Source organism: Cetorhinus maximus, chromosome 3 (genome assembly GCF_964194155.1).
Source record: "Cetorhinus maximus chromosome 3, sCetMax3.hap1.1, whole genome shotgun sequence".
Classification (NCBI taxonomy): domain Eukaryota; kingdom Metazoa; phylum Chordata; class Chondrichthyes; order Lamniformes; family Cetorhinidae; genus Cetorhinus; species Cetorhinus maximus.
Genome location: NC_135881.1, coordinates 65,393,574 through 65,419,723, shown reverse-complemented (window position 1 = coordinate 65,419,723; position 26,150 = coordinate 65,393,574). Strand labels below are relative to the sequence as shown.

Genomic DNA, 26,150 nt, shown 5'->3' with positions numbered 1-26,150 from the left:
AACTGATTAGCTTGAAATCGTTAACCAATTAAGATGTGCATTCCCAGGCCATTAGCAATGCCCCTCTGCTGGTTGCTAGGAGGAGAGAAATACATGTGACATTCACCTATAATTTTCTTCCTTTGTATTGGAAATGCCACAGCCTCAACTTGGTGGCTTGATGGAACGCAATATGGAAATTGAGCAAAACAAGACCTAACGTTCTCTCTTGGAAATACTTTTTTTAGTGTGTTTTTTTTAGTATGGAATAACTGCACTGCAGGAAGTTGATTAAGTACATTCACTGCACTCTGTAGCAGGTATTCCTGAACAAATCAATCACAAACTAAATGAAATAGGAAAAAGGTGTGAATATCTAAAAATGTTTTAAATATATTCATGTTCCATTTATTTATAAGGTATTAGTCAATTGTGTTGCAAATAGGGAGTTAAGAGCAAATGAAATCTTCAGGTGAAGTGGGTTAAAACAGAGGTCCTCAACTAGGGGTCCATGACAAGATTGGGAGGGGAGGGGAGGGGAGGGGAGGGGAGGGGAGGGGAGGGGAGGGGAGGGGAGGGGAGCTCACCAGTTGGTTTGTCCCATAAACATCAGTAGTCTCTCCTGCATACTGAGGTAACTGGATAGTCTCAGTGATACAAAGGTTGTGCATGTTGTGACAATTATGAAGTTTATAGGATTATAATATTTGGGACTGCAGCTTTACATTTATGGAAAATGAAGGAACATGTGACCTGTTCTGCTGTCTGCCTGACATAAGCCTGGTGCTTTGATTGTCAGAGATCAAAGAAAGGCAGATTGTTCTACTGGGAAGGATGTGCAAAGTATTTATGCGTGGAGACGATGGTAGCAGTCTGAGTTTACATTGAGTAGGCTCTGAGTCTACCAAAGTCCCAGGAAGGTATGAGGGTACTGGGTTGTAAACAATTGTGCTGTAAACTGTCCTTTTACTTCTAAAATGAAAGAGAGTTGGTCTTTCAAGGAGCTAATTAGCATTTCTACCTAGTTACAAGGTTAATGTGCTTCACATTGCCATGGGGAAGAGGGCAGAGGAAGCCATTTTTGAGATCAGGTCACAGGCTTCCCTACAAACCAATGAGTATATTAGACAACAACAGTTTTATGTGGTCAACAGAGAGAAAAGGCTGCTTGATTTTGTGAGCTACCATAGCTGGATGTGGGAGGGAGACAGTCTCTAGTCGGAGAGACACATCCTGCAGCCTTCCAGAGTTTCTGGATGACTGTCCTGGTGTGGCTGGGCAATGAATTATCAGAACAGGCTTTACTGCTGCTAGGGGACTTAAACTCTCCGAAAAATGAGGAGACAGTCACTCAAAGTTACTATTCGGTGAAACAGGGATACGGGAACCCACTGGAAGCAACTGTAGACTGCTTGTTATAAGGACTATAATTATGTAAATTTTCTTTTTCTAAAATTTTATTTCATTTATTTTCTTTTTGTAGGCAACTTATACTTTAGTGTGCAGTCAATAGTGCTTCTAGTCATTCGTTTAAAGTCTTAAAACGTGAAATCTTGCTGTAGCATCCTTAAGCTAGTAACTGGAAATTCAAATCTCTTTTTAAATGTTATTGGTCACCATGGAGATTGTAACAATGTGTAGTCAACTTTGATTTCCACTTCAGGGCTTGAGCACACAAACCAAGGCTGACACTCCAGTGCAGCACTGAGAGGGCATTGCACCATCTTTTGGACGAGAAGTTGAATTGAGGACTTATCTGCCTGCTTGGGTGCCTGTGAAAAATCCCAAGGAACTATTTGAAAGAAGAGCACAGGAGTAATCCACGGTGTGTTGGCCAATATTTATCCCTCAATCAAGTCACAAAAAGACAGATTATCTCGTCATTATCACGTGGATGTTTTCTTCACTCTCATGCTGAGCCGCCCTGTGTCAGTTGGAAGCACCTTGCCCATTTGAAAAGAGACTGTTTTATTTCAGATTAAACTGGTGCTTGAAACGAGGAGGGGACACCATCAACGGAGAGTGTGTGCTCGCAACGTGGACTTGGAGAAGGTGGAAGAGGTCCAGATTTTGAGGTTCTAATGACAGCAAACTGTCAATGTTTACCGTCATTACCCTGTGAAATTGACAGCAACTTTTGGCATCTGCGGTTAAATGCAGTAATCCACAAGTTGCTACAAGTAATTTCCTGATCTTCCACAAGGTATGGTGCTAAGTCACTGCAGATGGCAATCTTTAGAAATCACTGAACTGACGAGAACTTCCCTTTTCACCGCCCTTTAAAAAGCCCAGATAAAGTTACGCCTGGTTAATGAGATGTAACTGGGTCATTAATGGCGTACTGGGTCATAACTACTGCTGGAAACTTTTCTGGCCCTGAAAAATCAATTTTATATTCGTGTAATGTCAATTTTTTCCATTACCATAAAAATTCCAGTCTTTTTAAAACAATGAAGTTTTTTTTTAAGAGGTTTGATGTTTTAGTTTCCCATGTTTATACCAATCTTTATTTCATTCTCTGTAAAATTTCTAAAAAGTGAAGGATAAGCAGCGCACTTTATTTCCTGATTTCATAGAATCAGGATGGCTACAGCATAGGGGCCATTCAGCCCGGCATAACTGCAGGCTCTCTGAAGGAGCAATTTGCTGAGTGGCATTCCGATTTACTTCCTTATCCGTGCCTTTGTTACTTCCAGGCTTGACTATTCTAATGCACTCTTGGCTGACCTTCCAGAGTCTACCCTCCATAAACCTGAGGTCATCCAAAACACTGCTGCACATGTCCGAACTCGCACCAAATACTCATTCACCCATTTCATACATCGGTTTCTGGTTAAACAACGCCTCAACTTTAAAATTCTCATCCTTGTTTTCAAATCCTCCATTGCCTTGCCTTACCCTATGTCTGTAATCTTATAACCTTTCGAGATATCTGCTCTCCTCTAATTCCTGACTTGAGCATTTCTGATTTTAATTACTCCACCATTGGTGGCTGTGCCTTCAGCTGCCTAGGCCTTAAGCTCTGGAATTCCCTCCATTCACCTCTCTACTGCGTTTTCCTCCTTTAAGACATTCTTAAGACATATGTCTTTGACCAAGCTTTCGATCATCTGACCTAATATCTTGTTCTGTAACTTGGTGTCATATTTTGTTTTATAATGTCTCTACGAAATGCCTTGAGACATTTTATTATGTTAAAAGTGCAACATAAATACAGGTTATTATTGGTTTGCTATCGTGAGAATGCTTCAATGTGATTGGCTGCTTATCCTGCTTGATGACATCACTGTTGCTGAACGCCTGGCTTAACACCAAATTCATATTAATGCTGGGAAAGGCGAAATCCATGCTACATCTTTGTGGGCAGCTTTCTTCAAGGTCAGAGGTGAGTGCCATTACTTAACTATTCACAGCAAAATTCGATCTCCAGGCTTTCGGCAAGGCTATAGCAATTGGGATCTAGTGGGACACAATCCTTCAATGTCTTCAGTCTGAGTTAACAAAACAGCTGAAGGCATTGTCACAATCTTCCTTGTATCTCAGACTTGGAGCTTGGCATTCATGATCATGCGCTTTTCTGAAAGATGGATAGGTCTTGTCTGGACACTTGTATCTTTCAAAATATCACCAGCCATTTATGAGGGGGTTGGGAGGAAGAAAAGTTGGGGGTGGGGAGGCAGCCTTTGTCACTAAAGCATTCATTACAATGAATTTAGTTGGGTTAAGTCTATCAGGGCTTTCTTTATTTCTCCAGTTCTCTCATGTGCCATCTGCCTCCACCATTCCTGGTGGTCCTAATTCAAGTCACTGGTTTCATCACCGTGTTGGGGTTTGGCATTGAAATAAAAGTGAGTTTCTGTTTCTGAAATGGAGAATGTGGACCTGGAATTATAGTCCAGTCTGACTATGTGTGCACAAAATGAACAAATAGTGAACACTGATTTTGTTGTTCTTCATTTCCTGCTATGCAAATGGCTGATGCAGTGGAGCTTGGGCAGCAAATGGGCACTTAGGATTAATAAATACTTCTTTATGTAAGGTGTAATAGAGCTATATCACCAAGAACAAGATAAATTACAAAATTGTTGCAAATGTAAATAAATGCCAGATATGGATAAAATTTTAATGCAACCGCCAGTTTCAAAACCCACAAGCAATGATACAGAACATCCGTCAATCAGTGCAACCATGAAGGCTGAAGAAAACTGAGCAGGTGGAGGAATTAGCAAAAGAAATAAAGCTGCTATTAACCCTGTGCTGTGTCACAATATCACTGTGCTAAATGGAATAGATTTTGAACAGATCTAGCAACTCAAGGCTGGGCATCCTTGAGGCTCTGTAGACCATCAGCAGCAGCAGAATTGTACTCGAACACAATCTGTAAACTCATGGCCCGGCATATCCCCCAATCTACCATTACCATCAAGCCAGGGGATCAACCCTGGTTCAAAGAGGAGTGCAGGAGGGTGTGCTAGGAGCAGCACCAGGCAGACCTAAAAACGAGGTGTCAACCTGATGAAGTTATAACACAGGACTATTGCATGCCAAACAGCATAAGCAGCAAGTGATAAGAGAGCTAAGCAACCGTACAACCAACGGGTCAGATCTAAGCTCTGCAGTTCTGCTGCATCCAGTCGTGAATGGTGGTGGACAATTAAACAACTCACTGGAGCAGGAGGCTCCACAAATATCCCCACCCTCAATGACGGAGGAGCCCAGCACATCAGTGCAAAAGATAAGGTGGAAGCATCTGCTACAATCTTCAGCCAGAAGTGCTGAGTGGATGATCCATCTCGGCCTCATCCGGAGGTCATCAGCATCACAGATGCCAGTCTTCAACCAATTCGATTCACTCCACGTGATATCAAGATACAGCTGAAGGCACTGCAAAGGCTATGAGCCCTGACAATATTCTAGCAACAATACTGATGACTTGTGCTCCAGGACTTGCTGTGCCCCGAGCCAAGCTGTTCCAGTACAGCTACAACATTGGATTCTAAATGGCTATGTGGAAAATTGCCCAAGTGTGTCCTGTACACAAAAAGCAGGACAAATTCAACCCAGCCAATTATCACCCCATCAGTCCACTCCTTTTCATCAGAAAGTAAAGGAAGGGATAATCAACAGTGCTATCAAGCAGCACAGGCTTAGCAATAACCTGCTCACTGACACCCAGTTTGGGTTCCGCCAGGGCCACTCAGCTCCTGACCTCATTACAGCATTGGTTCAAACATGGGCAAAACAGTTGCACTCCCGAGATAGGGCGAGTGTGACTGGCCTTGACATCAAGGCAGCATTTGACCGAGTATGGCATCAAGGAGCCCAAGCAAAACTGGAGTTAATGGGAATCAGGGGGAAAACTCTCTGCTGGTTGGAGTCATACTTAGCACGAAGGAAGATGAGGTGGTTGTTGGAGGTCAGTCATCTCAGCTCCAGGACATCACTGCAGGAGTTCCTCAGTGTAGTGCCCTCAGCCCAACCATCTTCAGTTGCTTCATCAATGATCTTCCTTCTATCATAAGGTCAGAAGTGAGGATGTTCGCTGATGGTTGCACAATGTTCAGCACCATTCACAACTCCTCAGATACTGAAGCAGTCCATGTCCAAATACAGCAAGACCTGGACAATATCCAGGCTAGGGCTGACAAGTGGCAAGTAACATTTGCACTACACAAGTGCCAGGCAATGACCATCTCCAACAAGAGAGAATCCAACCATTGCCCCTTGATGTTCAATGGCATTACCCTCACTGAATCCGCCACTATCAACATCCTGGGGGTTACCATTGACCAGAAACTGAACTGGACTAGCCATATAAATACTGTGGCTACAAGAGCAGGTCAGAGGCTAGGAATCGTGTGATGAGTAACTCACCTCCTGACTCCCCAAAGCCTGTCCATCATCTACAAGGCACAAGTCAGGAGTGTGGTGGAATACTCCCCACTTGTCTGGATGAGTACAGCTCCTACAACACTCAAGAAGCTTGACACCGTCCAGGACAAAGCAGCCTGCTTGATTGGCACCACATCCATAAACATTCACTTCCTCCACCACCGACAAACAGTAGCAGCAGTGTGTACCATCAACAAGATACACTGCAGGAATTCACCAAAGCTCCTTCGACAGAACCTTCCAAACCCATGACCACTACCATCTAGAAGGGCAAGAGCAGCAGATAGATGTGAACACCACCACCTGGAAGTTCCCCTCCAAGTCACTCACCATCTTGATTTGGAAATATATCGCCGTTCCTTCACTGTCGCTGGGTCAAAATCCTGGAATTCCTTTCCTAACAGCACTGTGGATGTACCTACATCACATGGACTGCAGCGGTTCAAGAAAGTAGCTCACCACCACCTTCTCAAGGGCAACTGGGGATGGGCAATAAATGCTGGCCCAACCAGCGAAGCCCACATCCCGTGAATGAATAAAAAATGTACTTTGTACACAAGTACTGTCCAATGAATCTTTTATAAGGACAAACAACATCTGTTTTTTGAGCAGAATGTGAAAGGATTGGTCAGTACTAAAGCATTAATGAATTCCACAACTACGACTGATAAAAAAAGCTTGCTAAAGAAAATTGCTGAAGCAGAAAAATCATGATTGCAGAGTAGTTGATAATGGTGCGTGCCATGGAAATCACACGGCTAATGTCTGCAGAGCACAAGGCCAAGGAACTGGAAAAACTACCAATGTCAAATGACATAATTTTGCAGTGCATTGATTGGCTGCATAATAATGATTTTGCTATTCAACTTTATGAATGCACAGTCGTTTCTAAAATGTATCATTAACTTGTCTAAATTCGGTATGTGTGGAATAAGGAAATAAAAGGCTTTTAGTTTTTGCAAAGAGCTCAAGACAAGTCAGACAATATTTAAGAATTGCTGGATGATTTCAGGCCTTCAGCAGAGAACAACTGAATAAATTACATCGGGGTCTGCAGGAATGGGGCTGCAACATTGAGCGAGTCAGAGAGAACAGTGTCACAGGACAGCGCGCAGAGGGCGGCGGGGTGGGGGGAGAAGAGAGAGAAGGTGTGGAGGCTAGGGTTCTGGGCAGCGTATTTGTCCATTGGAAGTTTGAAATTCCTGATTAAGTAGCAGTCGGGACTTCCTCTGGGTCTCGATGTGCAACAATGGCAAATGTCTGAATGTTTGCTGCTAATTCCATCGGAAGATCTGGGCCATGATGATGAGGCATGACGGGTGAATTCTTGAACCTTGTCAAATACACTAAATTAAGAGGACAGGTGATGAGGAAAATAGGACTGGCAAAGGCAGAATTAGAATACAATGGCAGTTAACACAAAAGGGAATACAAAAATCTTTTACCATCACGTAAATGTTAAGTAGATAGTAAGAAATGGGCCTATTAGGGACAAACAATGTAACAAATGCTTAAGAGGCGCAGAGCAAGGCTACAATACTTAAGCACTTTGTATTGGTGTTTACTAAGCAAGAGGATGCTGACAAAATATCGGTAACAGTGGAGAGGGAAGGAGGAAGTGAATGGTTTGAAAATTGGTAGCAAGGATATGACAGGCTATGCTTAGAGTGGATAAGTTAAACATAGAAAATAGGAGGAGGTCATTCTGCCCTTTGAGCCTGCTCCACCATTCAACATGATCATGGATAAGCCTCTATTCAACGCCATTCTCCTGCTCTCTCCCCATAACCCTTGACGCCTTTAGAGCCCAGGAATCAATTTCCTTCTTAAATATATTCTGTGACTTGACCTCCACAGCCCTTTGTGGTAGAGAATTCCACAGGTTCACTACCCTCTTAAGTGAAGAAGTTTCTCCTCATCTCAGTCCTGAATGGCCTACCCAATATTCTGTGACTGTGACCCCTTTGTTTTAGACCCCAAGCCAGAGGAAACATCATCCCTGCATCCAGTCTGTCCAGCCCTGTCAGAATTTTATATATTCAATGAGATCACCTCTCATTCTTCTAAACTCCAGTGAATACAGGCCTAGTCAGCCCAATCTCTCCTCTTATGACAATCCTGCCATCCCAGGAATCAGTTTGGTGAGCCTTTGCTGCACTCCCTCTATGGCAAATATATTCTTTCTTAGACAAAAACAGAATTACCTGGAAAAACTCAGCAGGTCTGGCAGCATCGGTGGAGAAGAAAAGAGTTGACGTTTCGAGTCCTCACGACCCTTCAACAGAACTGAGTATAGTTAGGAGAGGGGTGAAATATAAGCTGGTGTAAGGTGGGGCGCGGGGGGGAGAGAAGTTGAGGGTGGGGTGGTTGTAGGGACAAGCAAGCAGTGATAGGAGCAGATAATCAAAAGATGTCACAGACAAAAGGATCAGAGAGGTGTTGAAGGTGGTGATATTATCTAAGAAAATGTGCTAATTAAGAATGGATGGCAGGACACTCATGGTACAGCTCTAGTGGGGGTGGGGTGGAAAGACTGACAAGGTATTAGTTGTAGATTTAAAAATAATGGAAATAGGTGGGAAAAGGAATATCTATATAAATTATTGAAAAAAACAAAAGGGAGGGGGAAGAAACGGGGTGGGGATGGGGGGAGGGAGTTTAAGATCTAAAGTTGTTGAATTCAATATTCAGCACGGAAGGCTGTTAAGTTGCTAGTCGGAAGATGTTCTTAGGTAAGGAGGCCAAAACTGCACACAATACTCCAGTTGTGGTCTCACCAAGGCCCCGTACTGCTGCAGTGAGACATCCTTGCTCCTGTACTCAAGCCTTCTTGCAATGAAGGCCAACATACCATTTGCCTTCTTAACTGCTTGCTGCACCTGCATGCTTACTTTCAGTGATTGGTGTACAAGGACACCCAGATCCCTTTGTATATCAACATTTCCCTATCTATCACAATTTAAATAATATTCTGCCATTCTGTTTTTCCCTACCAAAGGGGATAACTTCACACTTATCCATGTTATACTGCATCTGCCATGTATTTGCCCACTCACTCAACTTGTCTAAATCGCCTTGAAGCCTCTTAACATCCTCCTCACCACTCACATTCCCACCTAGTTTTGTGTTGTCAGTTACCTGGTCCAGATGGCTTGCATCCCAGGTTGCTAAAGGAAGTCGGAGTGGAGATAGTTGAACAGTTAGCCATATTCTTCCAATCTTCCCTAAATACAGGGGGAAGTGTCAGGGGATTTGAGAGTGGCAAATGTGACACCCTTATTCAGGGAAGTGTATGTAAGGACATTCCTATTAACTACCGGCTGGTCAATGTAACATCAGTGCTGGGTAAGGTTTTAGAAGTAATGATCAGGGAAGTGAGAGGCGATGGACTTTTGCAGAAGGAATAGGGAGAAGCAATATAAACTTAATGGCATATTTCTAAAGAGTGTGCAAGGACAGAGGGACCTGGGGATTTGTGTGCATAGATATTTTAAGGTGGCAGGACATATTGAAAGAACAGTGAGCAAACCATATGAGGTCTTGGGCTTCATAAGTAGAGGTATTGAGTACAAAAGCAGAGAAGTTATATTGAACCTGTATAAAACTCTGGTTAGGCCACAACTGGAGTACTGCCTCCAATTCTGTTCATCACACGTTAGGAAGGGTGTTAAGGTCCTTGAGAGGGTGAAGAGATTTACCAGAATGGTTTCAGGGATGAGATTTTAACTACAAGGTTGGGTTCGAGAAACTGGGGTTGTTTTCCTTGAAGCAAAGGAGATTCAGGGAAGATTTGGTAGAGCTGTATAAGATTATGACAGGTTTAGACAAGGTAGAGAAAGAAAATCTGTTCCCATTGGCTGATGGCACAAGGGCTAGGGGATACAGATTTAAGGTTTCGGGCAAGAGATGCAGGGGTGATGTGAGGTAGAACTTTATACAGTAAGTGGTAATGACCTGGAACTTGCTGCTTATGAGGGTGTAAGTGGAAATGAAGAATGATTTCAAAAGGAAATTGGATTGGCACTTGAGCAAACTCAACGTTAAAGGCTGTAGGTATAGAGCTGGGGAATGGGACTGATTCGATTGCACTTGACAACTGTCATGGACTTGATGGGCCAAATGTCGTCCTGCTGTGCTATACTAACCCTAAGGCTATGGCTGAAAAGCATTTGGTGTTGTGTAAAAAATTTAAAAGCTGCTGCATCTCATGTAATTCGGACGCATTGCTTTTAACACCATGAGGCACTTACAGCGAAAGATATTGAACCATGTTCTCAACATAGCAGTAACACTTGTTAATTTTGTTAAACTCCAGGGGTTCTGCTACACTTTGTGAAGGAATGGGTATTCAGCGCAACTCTAAGTTCATGGATACACAGCTGGTAGCACATCTTTCTGCTCTACTTAACAAATTTGATATCTATTTTCCAGGACTCATGACGGAACAATCTGCTACAACTGTGAGCTACAAGCCCATTTGGTGAGAACATTGAAGCTAAACTGCAACCCTCTGTCCCCTCAAAACTATTAGAATAGCTCACTGACATTTAATTAAACAGCTCCCTCAGGACCAAGTTCCGAGAACTGCCATATGTTTGTGCGAATGCTCCGAAGAATACTCTAAGTCCTCACTTAAAATTGTGGTAGCACTCCTGAAAATCACGACTAAGTGAAACGACTTTAAGTGAATCATAGGTTTCCAATGGAATCAATGTTAAAGCCAGAGTTAGGTTCCTTTGGACATTTCTCGCTTGGGAAAACCAATGTATGAGTTGAATTACTGCACCATACATGTGCAGCACTGTAATTTCTAGCTGAAATAACTTGCAAAATAAAATACATCACTAAAAATAAAATACAATACACAATACAATTAAATTGTTTAAAAAAATTACAGTACTTACCTCAGTACAATGCTTTTAGATTGACCAGGCTCCATATAGTATAGCTAACAGCTGACTACTTGCACCAACCAACTTCTGGCACTAGATAGAGCCCAGGACTTCAGTGCGATTTGGCAGGCAGCGGCGAAGGCGGGGGCAGATGGTGGCCAGGGCAGGGGGCAGGCGGACGAGGGACTGAGAGTGAGGGTTTGCAATTCTGCGAGAAAAGTCGTGAGCACAGAAGAGGAAGTCTGTGGCAAATGAATTTAGTGAAACTGGCAACATTAAAAGGATATATTGACGCTACTTTATTAATGATGTTAAAGTGGAACGACGTGAAGTGAGTTGACATTAAGCAAGGGCTTACTGTACAGCACTGATGCTTCTGCAACACTGAAAATATTGGTCCTATTTAATACAACCAACATATGCGAAGCTGGATTTTCAGCAATGGCATTAACAAAAACCATACTGAGCCAGGATGAACACTGGCCATGCCATACACATGTGCTTGCTGAAGCTATCTCTACAACTTGACAGACATGTTGCTTAGCACCAGTAACAAGTTTCATATTAGGCAAACTAAACAAGAATAAATATATGCACTTAATTGTATAGCATACTTCAAAAAAATAATTAATTTTAAGTAGAAAGAATACTTGTGTTATATGGTTCCACAAAATTTTTACAACACAGAAGGGGAGCTTCAGTAGCTGAAGTGTTGAGTGCACTTGGATTAGAGAATCAGACAATTGGTTCACAGCATACAGATATATTTCAGTTCTCATCTCTTAAGTCAAGTCCTTCATTTTTATATTATTTGTTTAATTAGAAAAACTTATAACAATTTGTGAAGAATAGGAGCAAAGCCAGGAAGCAGAACAGGTGCAGCAGCTAACATGCAAAACTGAGGCAGAACAGCATTATCACAGGTAGGAATTGCAGCATTAAAACTTTACATAGCTAGTGTTTTAATTGTGCATACTTCATTTTCTGTGGGAACAGTTCAAAACAGGAAGAAAGGTTTTGTAAATAGGATGCATAGTTTCGTAAACAGCAAGCATATGCAGACTTGATATTCTTAATTATAGCTAAATATTCACGTTATATCATCATTACCTGCAGCATGGCTGACAGGCTGAGCAGCAGAGCCCTGTGAGGAAATGAGACAGCAGGTTGCACCACAGCAAAGAAGGGGCTGAGTAGAGCAGAGGTGAGCAGAAAACAATTATAGCTACGTTGTGCATTTTTAAAAGGAGTCAATACTCCGGATCCAACTAGCCAATGTCATAATTGATAGAAAAGATGATGATAGCAGTAAAAAGCCCAGAAATCCATGCAATAAATAGAATTTGATTTATTTAACAGCTGAAAATCTATGGATTAGCTACAATACTACTTGGCCTGCAATAAGCAATCAACACTGAACATGCATACATAGGCAGTCAGATGGAGGACGCATTTCTAGACAAAGGAATGGTTGATAGAATTCTGAGATCCGATTGATTGAAGGTACATTATATATTCTTCTATAAAAAAATAGATCTGATCATTTCAAAACATGCAAATTGGCATTTCCTAAGAAATAGCATGAGAGTACCATCTGCCATATTCCTATAATCCCTGAACAACAGAAAAGCATGTCTATGGAAATTAACAGCTGAATAATTAAGAAATTCTGAGACTCATTTTTGTACACTAACCAACAGAAGAGGTGTCCTTTCCCACAATCCACTGCTGGTGCACTCAGTAGAGGGAAACTCAGCTGGTCCATTGTAGAACCTGATCTTTGACAGGTTAGTCTCACTGCCCTTTCACAGCCAGGAGTGGGACACCATCTGATAACTGGATTATTTTCCACAAATGCCTGAAACAAAAAGAATATTAATGTATTGAATTCTGACAAAGTACAAATATTAAACACCCAGGAAAAGAGCAGTGGGTTCAGTGCCTTCTCATTTCTGGGAGCTAGTTCTGAATCTAGCCTAGACTGAGGTATACCCGGCATCTTCAAAGTTCAATATTTAGACCTATTTATTAAATCTATGGAATTCATTGCCACAGAAGGCTGTGGAGGCCAGGTCACTGAGTGTATTTAAGACCGAGATAGATAGGTTCTTGATTGGTAAGAGGATCAAAGGTTACGGGGAGAAGGCGGGAGAATGGGGTTGAGAAACTTATCAGCCATGATTGAATGGCGGAGCAGACTCGACGGGCCGAATGGCCTAATTTCTGCTCCTATGTCTTATGGTCTTATTTTGTCAGTTTGTTTACAACAACAGCTTTTGCAAATTATATTTATTCAAGTTAAATCTTTATAAATGTATTTGGGAAAATTTCCTTATTACTGATTACATTTTTATTTATGTTTACTTGCCTCACAGTTACAGATAAAGGAGTAGGTACACAGCCTGTTTTGCTGGCTAGTGCCTGTGTTCCCCTCATGTTGGGGGGATAGGTTGCAAAGGTGTCAAGGTACTTTTTAGTGCCATACCCAAGTGGCCATTAACTATTTGTGAATCTTGGGGGGTGGCTAAAAACAGGATACTTCAAATCAAGCTTGATCAATTTCCCATCTAAAGATTGCACACTTGTACTTTCAGCAAGCATCATGGAATAAGGGTCAAGACTAGCAACCCTAGGCAATACTTCCCTCTCTACTGATTGACTGAGGCCGCTATAGTACTCAGACTGTCTTCTGATGGATGGCATCTAAGTCAACCAGATTTGGGCTTAACCTTGTTTTTTGTACAACTCAGTTACTCACTATAAAAAAAAACATTAAGTTATCAGAGGAACTGTAAGTTTCTGTTTTAGTTTTGTTTAACGTCACTACATGATCCCTTTAAGGTGAAGCAGTTCATTACACATATGGTATTTACCATTCACAGTATTGAGAAAGAATTGATACACGGGGGAGGCAGTGGCGTAGTGACCCAGAGACCCAGGGTAATGCTCTGGGGACCCAGGTTCGAATCCCACCACAGCAGATGGTGGAATTTGAATTCAATAAAAATTTGGAATTAAAAGTCTAGTGATGGCCATGAAACCATTGTCGGTTGTAAAAACCTATCTTGGTTGGACAATGTCCTTTAGGGAAGGAAACCTGCTGTCCTTACCTGGTCTGGCCTACATGTAACTTCAGACCCACATCAATGTGGTCGACTCTTAAATGCCGTCTGAACAAGGGCAATTGGGGATAGGCAATAAATGCTGGCCTAGCCAGCATCGCCCACAACCCATGAATGAATAAAAATTTTTTTTTTTTACAAATTCAATGATTAGAAGTACATAGTAATATTGCAATTTTTAAGTGGACACTATTTTTTTGAATGGAGGTAGTGCATTTTCTGACCATGAGATGCTCCTAAATGTTGGCCACAGCTCAACCAGAACATGCTCTAACTTTACCTCACCAGGCATGGAACTGACAATGTGAAATAACGTGTATGACAGGTTACCGCTCAATATTATATTGACGATATCAGTGTGGCAATTATGCTTAATGATATTGAGGTCTAGATTAGTGCTTGCCCAGTGATGCAGCTCAGGATGGAACTGAAGCAACACATCAGGATGGTGCCAGTTTGATCCTCTGATCTTTGTTGTTGTCTGAACTCAGCTTGGGCAGTGGTGGGCAATTAAAAAAAAATATCCTGTCAGCTCCTGCTCACTGTCCAGAAACTGCTGCCAGAAAATACAGGTGTAGACAGTGGGTGGGAGTCTGGCTCAACTGTGATTGTTCATTTCCTCCCAACACACAGGTTAATTAAATGGATACCTGGTCTAGACTAAGGGGAAGAATGAACACCTTGTTGAAAGACTGGAGGATGGCTGGTATATCAGAATGAGTCAGTATTGCAAGGAAGGAACAAAGAACAATGGAGAGGAGGAGAATTAAATTTGAAAAAGCTAGAGTAGCTGTAGTACTGATTTCTGCTGCTTACTTAGATAAATCTGATCCAACAGAACTGCAATATTTCTGGGTCTTGCAAATTGTTGAAGAGTTTGAAATACGTGGGAGCACCTATCAGGCTTATGATGAACCAGAGTAAATAAACCTCAATGTTACATGTGGCATTTCTTTCAATGGAGCATCCACAGTTTGCTTCTTTTTGTGCATGTTTTATATACTTGCAAAATAAATCTAATGATGAAATTAAAAGCAATTATTTCACATTTTTTGTATCACAAATTTACTTTTGTAGAGATTGATTTTACAACTGGTGAAGCTAGACAGTTGTGTGACACTTGACTGTTGCATGTCAGGCCAATCCTGTCCTCATGACATTCACACATGACCTTCAATATTAACAGTCAGGAATGGTAATGGGGAGCCTGATAGCAGGCAAAGAACTAGGCAAGGCTGAGGAAATGGAGGCCCTGCTGATCTTAATAGTAGGGACTCATTTGAATAACTATGTGTAGATTTACCCTATCCTTGGCCACATTGGCTGTCTAGCCAGCAGAGAAATTTAATGAGGATGTAGCAGGGGATTCGTGGGAACAGTTTCTGCAGTTAGTGTGGAGGGCAGGCCTCAAGACATGATCAGAAGAGAGGGAGAAATGAAGATTCTGGACAATGATCGAGAAGGTACAGGAGGAAGAATTCCACATCAAACTGAAGGGATTATGAGGAAAGCTCTTAATACTGTTTCTATTTACTTTTAATCTGACTTAGTCAGACATTAGGACAGTAATTGTAGGAAGGAGGTTGGTTCTGGCATCTTGAGGGACTATCAGAATTGGGGCTGACAAGGTCCAAAGGGAATACTTCTGTCCCACCTGGCTCATGAAGAGTTCCAAAAGGGGATCCTTAAAACTTACTTTAGGCAGTCAATACCTCCCACCTTGGATCTGCTGTTGAGCATCTGGCAAAACAGGCCTTCCCCTGATATTCAGTTAAGTTTATATGCGGTGTAGATTATGTCATCAGGCTGCAATATTAACAAGGCCCTCAGCCGCCTTCGGGCAATAAAAATTTAGATGGCCGACATACTTGATCTTGCTGTTTTAATTCCTGCCACCACCCATTGCAATTGCCTGTTGCGTGAGTCGGTAGGAAGCGTGGGTATGATGTGATTTTGTTAAAATCAAGGCCATGGTCTTTCTATCAAGGACCACTTATAGGACAGGAACACTCACCAATCTGTATTATTTGCAAAAGGACAAGGTCTTACACCTTGATAAATAAAGTGGGGAACATACATAAAAAATTAACTTGGGAGAGTGGCTGAAAGGTGTTATGGAGTGACAGTCAAGTCTATATTGACTATGTCTGATTATTACAGAAGGGCAATTGCAAAATATGAATGCTAAGCTATATCAGGTAAGCGGAACAGTTGAAGATTGAAGCCGTTATTCTGATTCAGTAGTGTGTTCTGGTCAGACCATACATCAAATATGCACAATGCACGTCAATGAGGCCAAGGCAGACATACAAGCCTAGAAGCATGCTGAGAAGGACAGCTTGCCTGATCCAGACTGTCAGAAGACTGAGCGACAAGGAAAGGTTAGAAAAATTTGAATTCCTCAGCATCGAAATTAACATGAGATTACTTAAAGATCAGATACTAAATGGATAATGTTTTGTTTCCAGTTGCAATTGCAGGACAAGTAGTCACAGTTATGGACAAGTAGTCACAGTTATAAACCTGTGATTTGAGGACACAAAGATCAGTTAACAGCTAAAACTTTGTGAAGGCAATTTCTGGATTAATTCAAATGTCATTCTGATCATGGGATGGCCAGGGCAGGGGTCAGTGGGTAGAAGAGGGGTAGACACTGCAGGTACCTATGGAAAGATAAGCTAGAGAATCAAATGGTTTTCCATCTTAAATATGCATACATTTTCCCTTTCCTTTCTCATATGCTAAGACCAACTGTAGTAACCTCATGTCACCTGCTGAGAAAGGATACTCAGAATCAAACCTGCAAGCTTCTGCTCTTTTTGGCTCAGTTACACGCCATCAGAAAACAGTCCAAGTTTTTCCAATATTTTTTCTGATATTCTCCAAAATATAACCTCAAAACTAAAAGTAACACAAACCTAATTAAAAAGAAATGTTCTTCAATAGCCCTGTCAACGTTTGCCCTCATTACTCCTCTGAAAGCGACAGCAACTTCTGGAAGCCACACTGGGCTTGTAACTGTAACTTGGTCAGTATACTTAGCTCATAATTACTTATGAACTACTGCTCTTGGCCTGAAAAACTAATTTTACATTTGTGGAATGTCAAATTTTCCCCATCATGAAAAAATATTTTTAATATTTTAAATTTGTTTTAAAAAATTTATGATATTTCAGCTTCTATCTTAATTCCTTGTGTATGTCCCATCTTTATTTCTGACTCTGTAAAATTATATTAAGAAGTGAAAAATAATCAGTGTTTCTAACTTCCTGGTTTATTGTCTGTGAAAATTCTTCAATGTGATTGGCTGCTTGATTGCATTATTGTTGGTCGCTGGGAGATCCCCTCAACTTGAATCTGCTTGCAAGTTCAGGTTGGGAAAGGTAAAATCCACACTGCAGGGATTGCTAGATCTTTGTGTGCAGCTTTCCTTGAAGTCAGCGGCAAGTGTTATTATTAACCACGGACTGCAAAATCTGGCCCATTATGCTAATTAACTGTAGCTATCTAGAATTTCTGTCAGTATGAACTCTTTAAACCTTTGATCACCATTAAACCTTTATTGCTGAGAACAATGACAGTGAGACACAATTCCTATACAGGCCTCATCTATGATATCAAACTACGAAAAATGTGCAAAAGTGAGCACCAGTGCTCTTCTGACCAGAGCAACAGCTAACGGTAATCCCTCTCCAAATAATAAGGTACAATTGTACTTAGAGTAACAATAATCAAGGTTCTTGTCATCATAACTTTATAACATCGCTTACTAAGTTCCCAATTACCTAATCTATGTAATTTTTAAAAATACTTTTTTTCACAGCTTATCACATTTCAAGTGAACGTTAGTGCCCCAACATTTTTTAAATATGCACATTACGTAACCAAGAGCATGAATACTGAATTAAGTAGTTAAGATCATTTTCAATGTGGTTACTCAATTCCAAAGCTTACCTTAATGTCAAACTGCAAATAACGTTTGTCCATTTCTCTGGAAACCAAGTTTTCTATGATATCTACAGGAACTAACTGAAAGCAGTCAAAGGCGGGACAGATTATATTGTGGGCTTCTCCCTCTTGAATCTTGATATTCAAAAACCTGCAGAAAGAATGAACTATTACTGTAAATACTGGGGAAGTGTACAGTGCTTTGATATTTAATCACTCAACTTCAACGAAAACTTAATGGCACAGACTTTGTGATCTGAAGGGGGAGGTGCTAGCATTGTGGTATTATCACTAGACCAATATTCCAGAGACCGAGGGTAATGCTTTGGGGACTCGGGTTCGAATCCCACCAAGGCAGATGGTAAAATTTGAATTCAATAAAAATCTGGAATTAAAAGTCTAATGATGACCATGAAACCATTGTCGATTGTTGTAAAAACCCAACTGGTTCACTAATGTCCTTTAGGGAAGGAAATCTACTGTCCTTACCTGGTCTGGCCTACATGTGACTCCAGGCCCACAACAATATGGTTAAAAGATGCCCTCTGAACATGGGCAATTAGGGATGGGCAATAATGGCCTAGCCAGCGACCCCCACATCCCATGAATATAAATAAAAATCTGCGGTACATTTCACCAGCTGCTCATTACAGTTAGACAGCCTTTCTATGGGTTTTGCACTGGATCTGGTGTTAATTAGGAATTAATTTCAGCACGTGTACATGGAAAAGATTGCTTTTAATTAAAACATTAATAGACAGCAGTAGCTGTCAATGATTCAGAAGAAATTCTACAGTCAGGATCAATTAACTGGCAATATTTAGCCAGAATGATTCAAATTTCAGGCAGTGGATATTTAAATTGACCTCTCAGACTGGGAGCTTTGTACTCTAAAGTTAAAGCAAATAGACAGTTCCTCATTTTTAAACTTTAAGTTTGTGAGATGCATACAACTTCAGCTTGGATAAAACATTTGCTTTAGAATATGCACATAAGAAATCAAAGGCCCAAATATTCCAGTATCTGGATCAGAAATGGGAAGTAAGTTGGGAGATGTGTGTCAGGACCTTGCAAAAGTCCTAAACTTCTGAAGGCTGATTTACACTGCCTGGGAGCCTCTGCGAAAGTCTCTGATACTGAGCTCAATGTTAGAGACTTGGGCCAGATATGCGGGACTAAGCTGCATATTTACCCTGGAAATGGTACACTGGCAAATACATGGTCTAATTGAAATCAGTCAGCGTAATGCAACTGAGCATCACAACCAGCACATCACCCCCACTGCTCCCAACAATCATTCCCTTGAGCCGAACACACTAACTCTCACACTCCTGACAGCACTGTCATGAAAAGAGGGTGTGTCCTGTCTTTGTCTGTTCTTTCTTGCGCCCAACAATCTTCTCCAGGGATGACTACGTTGACCCTTTGATGCTTCAGCCAGGATTGGAAGTCCTGACTGAAAAATTGCAAAAGGGTCAGGTCGCAGAAACCTTTGTGGGCGGCATCAATGCATGCTGGCTAAAATGTTTTGTGATTAATGCTGATGTGCCCTTCCAGCACTTAAACACATTAGAGCATTGTAACTTTCTAATTCAGTTCTAGATTGAGAAAAAGGATACAAAGAACTCAAAAGAAATTAAAAATTGAGTCCATGAAGAATAACTAACGTAATTACTTTTCTTCCCACTCCTACAGCATCACCACAGGAGTCCCTCAAAGATCCATCGTTGTCTTTTTCCTTAACTAAATGCTGTCCATGGCAGTAACATTCACAGATAAAGGTTAGCTACTTTTATGCCATTACACCAAGTTCTACCAAAGGTTGCAAGGTCCAAAGGTCTTTGGACCTTGCAATCATGCTATCAATTTTTCTGCCCTACATCCAATCTTAGATAAGTCTCAACTCCAGTTAAACACTGGGAGGACTGAAGCCATCATCTTTGGAGGTTGGCACAAATTTCCGTTAAATGCCTCCATGGCACCCCTCCCCTTCTCTAATTTCCTCTTGCCTGAGAACCTTTCTGGAATTCTGCAATGCTGACTGCAACCTATTTTGCACTCAACATTTTGCCCCATCACTGTTTTTTGTACCTTCAGCTCATTAAGTCCCACTTTCTGAAATTATTTAGTCAAATTAATCTGCCTCTTTACCTCCCTCTCTTGCTTTAATACCCTCCACTAAAGGGGTGGGCAAACTACAGCCCGCAGGCCACATCTGGCCCATGGGAGATTTTCATCCAGTCTAAACTGCATTACCATGCACCTTGGGAATTGTAGTCCACCACACTCACCTCTCCCATTGGAAAACCAGATAGCAAAAACTACAACTCCCAGTGGGGGCCTAGGCACTAACTACTGAGAAGGAGGAAAGGGAAATAAGGAGGAAGCAACAGTTCCATCCTGCATTTGCAATACCCGAATTTCCCAATGTTTTCTCCCAAATGTGGTTGCACCTCTGCCTGTACTGCTGGGCCTTATCCAATAGTGGGTCTGCAAACGGCCATTGGGATTTTGGCAGGATTTTCAGGACAATAGTAGCCTGGTTGCTCTCTGAAAAGAATTTCTGATTTTAAGGAAAAAAGTTATAATTAAATTAAATTTTGAGGAGAATGGAGGAGGGTTAAGGGGACTCGGGCAGGAAATGCCAGTACAGAAGTGAGTAGAATGGTGCGAGCATCACTGTTAGACAAAAAGTGTGCTGGAGATTTCCGCGACTCATATTATTCTGTGTTCTACAAATCATTATTATGATATGTGGTTTTGCTTCTTTTCAGCTACTAACTATCGGAGTTGAGTTGCCAAACCTCCTGTATTGTCTGGGAGTCAACAGCAATCCCCCTGCAATGCTGCCTTCGAAAGATAATTTTGATCGTTTAAAAACTAGAAGTTCAGTTTTAGTTTCTTTTTAACACTTTTGTTTATAAGAGTTTATATTTATGGGAAGAGAATGTTGGAAGCAGTGCATTGTTCTAGAGTATTATTTTAACACAGTGTTGACTTTAAAACAAAAATGCGTTGCCCATGTTTGAAAACAAATTGTTCATTTCTTGAGCATTTATGGCCAATTATACAATTTTCATATCCAGCTATGGCCTTCAGGTCAAAGATCTGCCCACACCTGCTCTTCAATTAGAGCACATAGATTAAGATTTTAATCACTCACTCTTTGGCTTGGTACCAAAGTTTTCCATAACTCTGAAGTGTCATGGGGACATGTTTCAATGTTAAGACTGAATGAAAACAAGAAGTTTCTGTTGCTGATATTTAACATGTACAAATTCAAACTCAATCCACGGAACACATAAAATGTTCGATATCAACTGTTGTCATTTAGTTTAGTTTTAATTCACGAGTAAAACACAAAACCTTTAAGGGTGCTGCAGCTTCCATCAAGAATATTACTGATTGATGTGGGCATCAATCTGCCTTTGCAGAGTTGCTGAAACTCTTTCGAGTTATCAACAGTCACAGATTGCAACTCTTTCAAGTACAATCACAGTTCCTGGTTTCCGGGAGTGGGACATGAACCCACAACCCTCTGATTCAAAGACGAGGGTGCTATGAACTGAGCCACAGCTGACACCTCCCAGAGTTGCTGAAGTAGCACTGGACAAACGCTAGGCTCCATTCATCCATCATCCCTATGCTCATTGAGCTATACTGGCTCCTTGTTAAGCACCACCTTGATTTTAAAATTCTCTTGCTTTCAAATCCTTCCATGGCCTCACTCCTTCCTAGCTGTGTAACTTCCTCCAGCCCCACAACTCTGATATAACTGCACTCCTCCAATTTTGGCCACTTGTGCATCCCTGAACTTAATCGTTCTACTATTGGTGGCTACATTCATGCATATTAAATGGCAACTGCCAGGTGCAACATATTCCTCTATTTGCATCCAGATTTGTACGTAATTTATTTTCCTCTTTGAAAGCCCTAATATCTAAACAAATAATTTTCCCCCAAACGTGAGCTTGTTCCCTAACCCTTAATTGGAATCGCTCATTAATCTGAAGAGTAATGATCCAACCATCGATTCAAGTGGAGTGATGTACTAGTTGAGAAATCTGCCAGGGGTTTCTATACCACGATCTACCATAAGCCTACCTTCACTGGTCAATACACGCTTTGGGATTCTTACAATTCCATGTGCTAGAAGATTGGCCTTATCAGCAGCCTCATTAATAGGACCTGAGCCATTTACTCACCATGCTAGCTTGATGCTGAAATAGGGCACGTCAAAGCTACCCAGATCAGTTCATTTCATGCTGTATATTGCGCAAACTCACACATTGGCCCAAGGCTGTCACTTTCAGCCCTGAAAAGTACCCAGTCTACCTCAGATTACCCTAGAAGAAATCTCAAAAATTTGAGCAACAGGCAAAGCTAGCTGCTTCACACCGCTACTATACAATAGCAACACGAGTGGTATTCACCACAATCAGGATGCTGCCATCAAGCCAAAAAGACATTCTGCCTATCATATAAATGAGTAATGTGGTATATGAATTTCAGTGCCAGTGTGCTGCTAGGTATGCAGGCCGTATGTCCTAAAGACTGGTAGATCATATCAAACAGCATGCACCTTCCGCTGTTCACAACGGGCAAGGTACAGACCGTACAGCCCGTGCTTGCAAAGCTCAAAACACAGCGTCCAAATTTAGATGTGATTCTGCAATTGGACAACATTTGCTAAATAATCCTCAATGTGCTAAGAATTACACTAACAACCAATTTAAGATTGTCAGTCGGGCTTGCAGTGCGGCGCATGTGTGTATACTGGAAACTACATACATCAATACACAGGGCCCTGTTCTTTGCAGGCAGAAAGGGCATGTACACACACTGTGCCTGTTTCAGATAAACAAAATAAGTGACAACCATTCGCTGGTTTATTTCCCAGATCAATGTCTTGACCAGAGCCAAGCTGCCTGGTTAAAATTTCAAATGATGCTTCGCAGTTAACTGTCAGCCACCATCAACTGGTGCATTCTCCATGGTAACACCTCCACCAGAGTCCACTTGCTAACCAATCAGCACTCTCTTCTCATACAGTATAAATTGTTGTTTCCCTGGCATTGGCATTTTCTTACAAATTGTGATAAGTGCAAGACAAAAAGCTTAACAAAAAAAAAATCTTTTTTCAGAAATACTCAAGTGGAACTATTAAATCAGTCCCTATGCAGAATGACTTATTTTAATAACTTTGTCTATTGGAATGTATTCAATTCCTTATCCAGCCCATTAATACCCCAGTAGGTATTGCCCACAAAACAAAAAGACTTGATGTTAATAAATAGTTTATTGTGTAGCTATTTGACTATCAAGGTTGTGTGTCAAATGGGCTACCTACACCAAATAGTCTATTAACTTCCTCAAAAATTCAATTAGTTTGTTGAAATGTGACCTTTTCCAGAAGCCACACTAAAACTCCTATTCTGTCAAAGTATATATCCAATGATCCTTTCTAGAAATTTGCCTATAACTAAAGTCAAGCTACTTTGAAAATTCCCAGCTCTGATTTACTGCCCCATAAGCCTACATGAGCCTCTCTCCAGAACACAGACAAAATTCCAGATGAACTGTTAAAATATATGAGCAAAGAACTGGCAAAGCGCAGCCCCATTTCTTTGCGTATCCTTGGGTGAATGCAGGACTTGGGAGAGTGGGGGTGCAGACGATGCCAAGGCTGGAGCCCGTGGCTATTGTAAATGGCGTCCACACTGGGCAGCAGACCTGAAAAACTGGCTTTAAATATATCGGAACCATCAGCCTGACAGTTCTGAATTTTGTTAAGCCGATATTTCAAGTCAGTGTTACTAACAGTTGCTGTGAATAGGAACTGCTGCTTCTTCTGACTCTCGGACAGTTTCGTGGTTCCGATTTTTTTTTGAAAAGCCTACTAGAAATCCATGAAGCTACCCTAAGATCAGAAACAGCAGCAGTTCCTATTCATGCAACTGTCAGGAGAGTGCTCTCCATTGAATATCTGCTTCAAAAATGCCAAGTCCCTGTGATCATTTTAGATCTAATTAGATGCTGTGTGGCTGAGGAGGGGTGAGGAGGTGGGGTGGGTTAAGGTATGGTGGAGGGGTTGGGAGGGTCACTTTTAAGGCTTAGTACCACAAAGTTAAATACTGTACACTTCTGAAAATTCTCTTTTCAATTTAAGCCAGCATACAAATAACAGTCTAAATTTCCAATATGCCCTAAAGTAGGCGATTCTGATGATCATCCTCCGCCATTTCCGCCAACTCCAGCATGATGCCACCACCAAACACATCTTCCCTTCACCCCCCTTGACGGCATTCCGTAGGGATCGTTCCCTCCAGGACACCCTGGTCCACTCCTCCATCACCCCCTACTCCTCAACCCCCACTTATGGCACCTCCCCATGCCCACGCAGAAGATGCAACACCTGCCCCTTCACTTCCTCTCTCCTCACCGTCCAAGGGCCCAAACACTCCTTTCAAGTGAAGCAGCATTTCACTTGCATTTCCCCTAACTTAGTCTACTGCATTCGTTGCTCCCAATGCGGTCTCCTCTACATTGGAGAGACCAAACGCAAACTGGGCGACCGTTTTGCGGAACACCTGCGGTCTGTCCGCAAGAAAGACCCAAACCTCCCTGTCGCTTGCCATTTTAACACTCCACCCTGTTCTCTTGCCAACATGTCTGTCCTTGGCTTGCTGCATTGTTCCAGTGAAGCCCAACGCAAACTGGAGGAACAGCACCTCATCTTTCGACTAGGCACTTTACAGCCCTCTGGGCTGAATATTGAATTCAACAACTTTAGATCTTAAACTCCCCCTCCCCCCATCCCCACCCCGTTTCTTTTCCCCCCCCACCCGCTTTTTTTTCAATAATTTATATATATTCTTCTTTCCCCACCTATTTCCATTATTTTTAAATCTAAAACTAAAACCTTTAGTCTTTCCACCCCATCCCCACTGGAGCTGTACTTTGAATATCCTGTTTTCCATTCTTAATTAGCACTTTTCTCAGACAAAGACCACCACCTTCAACACCTCTTTGACCCTTTTGTCTCTGACATCCTTTGATTATTATCTGCTCACACCACACCCTTAATGTGTCTCTTCCCCCCCGCCCCCCACCCACCTTAAACTAATTTATATTTCTCCCTTGTTGAAACTATGCTGCAGTTCTGCCGAAGGGCCATGGAGGCTCGAAACGTTGACTGATTTCTTCTCCGCCGATGCTGCCAGACTTGCTGAGTTTTTCCAGGTAATTCTGTTTTTGTTTTGATTCTGATGACATACTGTGCTGATGTACCAGAGGCTTGAGAATCTTGGGCCTCATCAACATAAATGTAGGAAACTAAAAATGAAATCCCTATTTGTCACTAGGCGATTGCTTCAAGGTTTTTAAAATCTCTACTCCATTCTAGGTTTACCCCAGATAGGCTGTAAATTCACAATGTACAACACAATTTGTATGACCGTTTCTGGGGGAAGGGGAAACAATCCGGTTCTTGAGTTAAGGCCGTGCTGAATGTGCGTGCCATGTATCATTCTTCACTGAAAAATTTAGATCAACAATTCAATCTACATTTTTCCTCAGCTGCAGGCAGATGTCTGATTGACAAATCCTGGGGATAGTGTCATTAGTGTTAAAGGAGCAGATGCCATTTATGGGAAATTATGGGTTGGCACTAGAGAAGTCAGAATGGGGAGGTTGTATTAGCTAGAGTTAAATTATTTTGTAAATGTAGTGATTTCTTTGTAGCCATTTCCCTAATATCAGTTGATTGCTTTCTGATTAATCATCCTTAGAAAATCAGCATTGGGCTTCCGATTACACCATTGCTGCAGTCATTTTGCTTACTGCATGCAGGTGCGATGAAAGAAAGACCAAACCTATATTTTTATAGCACCTCTCACAATGTCCCAAATCGCTTTACAACCAATTAAGTACTTTCGAGTTGTAGTCACTGGTATAATGTAGGCAACGTTATCAAATGGCGGAAGAGGCTCGAGGGACCAAATGGCTTACTCCTCCTTCTGATATATATGTTCATATGTTTGTATGTCATTTGGATGGATGAGATGAGCAGGACTAGATAGCCTTTTCATAAATGATTATCTTGCAAACAGAGGATGGAATCATGGCTGGAGTTCAGTTTATTCTGTTGCTAATGGATGTTTACTGAGTAGGCTTTGTGGAGTGAAGTTGCCAGGGCATGAGTGTATAATGAGTTCATAATGAATCAGTAACCTGTTTTATACTACACATGATTCTCAGGAGTCTTTTCCATTGACAAATTTTTGAGGTATTAAAATATTGTGATAAAGTTGTGCTG

General features: G+C 41.6%; 1 protein-coding gene across 5 annotated transcripts in view; it reads right to left on the bottom strand.

The window, feature by feature from the left end:
* Positions 1–26,150, bottom strand: part of LOC144678690 (ankyrin repeat and IBR domain-containing protein 1-like) — a 155,176-nt gene that overhangs the window by 38,402 nt on the left and 90,624 nt on the right. For all 5 annotated transcript variants that reach the window (XM_078538481.1, XM_078538484.1, XM_078538483.1 and 2 more), the window contains 2 exons: positions 17,840–17,984; positions 12,458–12,621 (listed from right to left, as the gene is read on the bottom strand). In XM_078538481.1, coding sequence (XP_078394607.1) covers positions 12,458–12,621; positions 17,840–17,984 — 309 coding nt within the window. The remainder of the gene's footprint in view (positions 1–12,457; positions 12,622–17,839; positions 17,985–26,150) is intronic.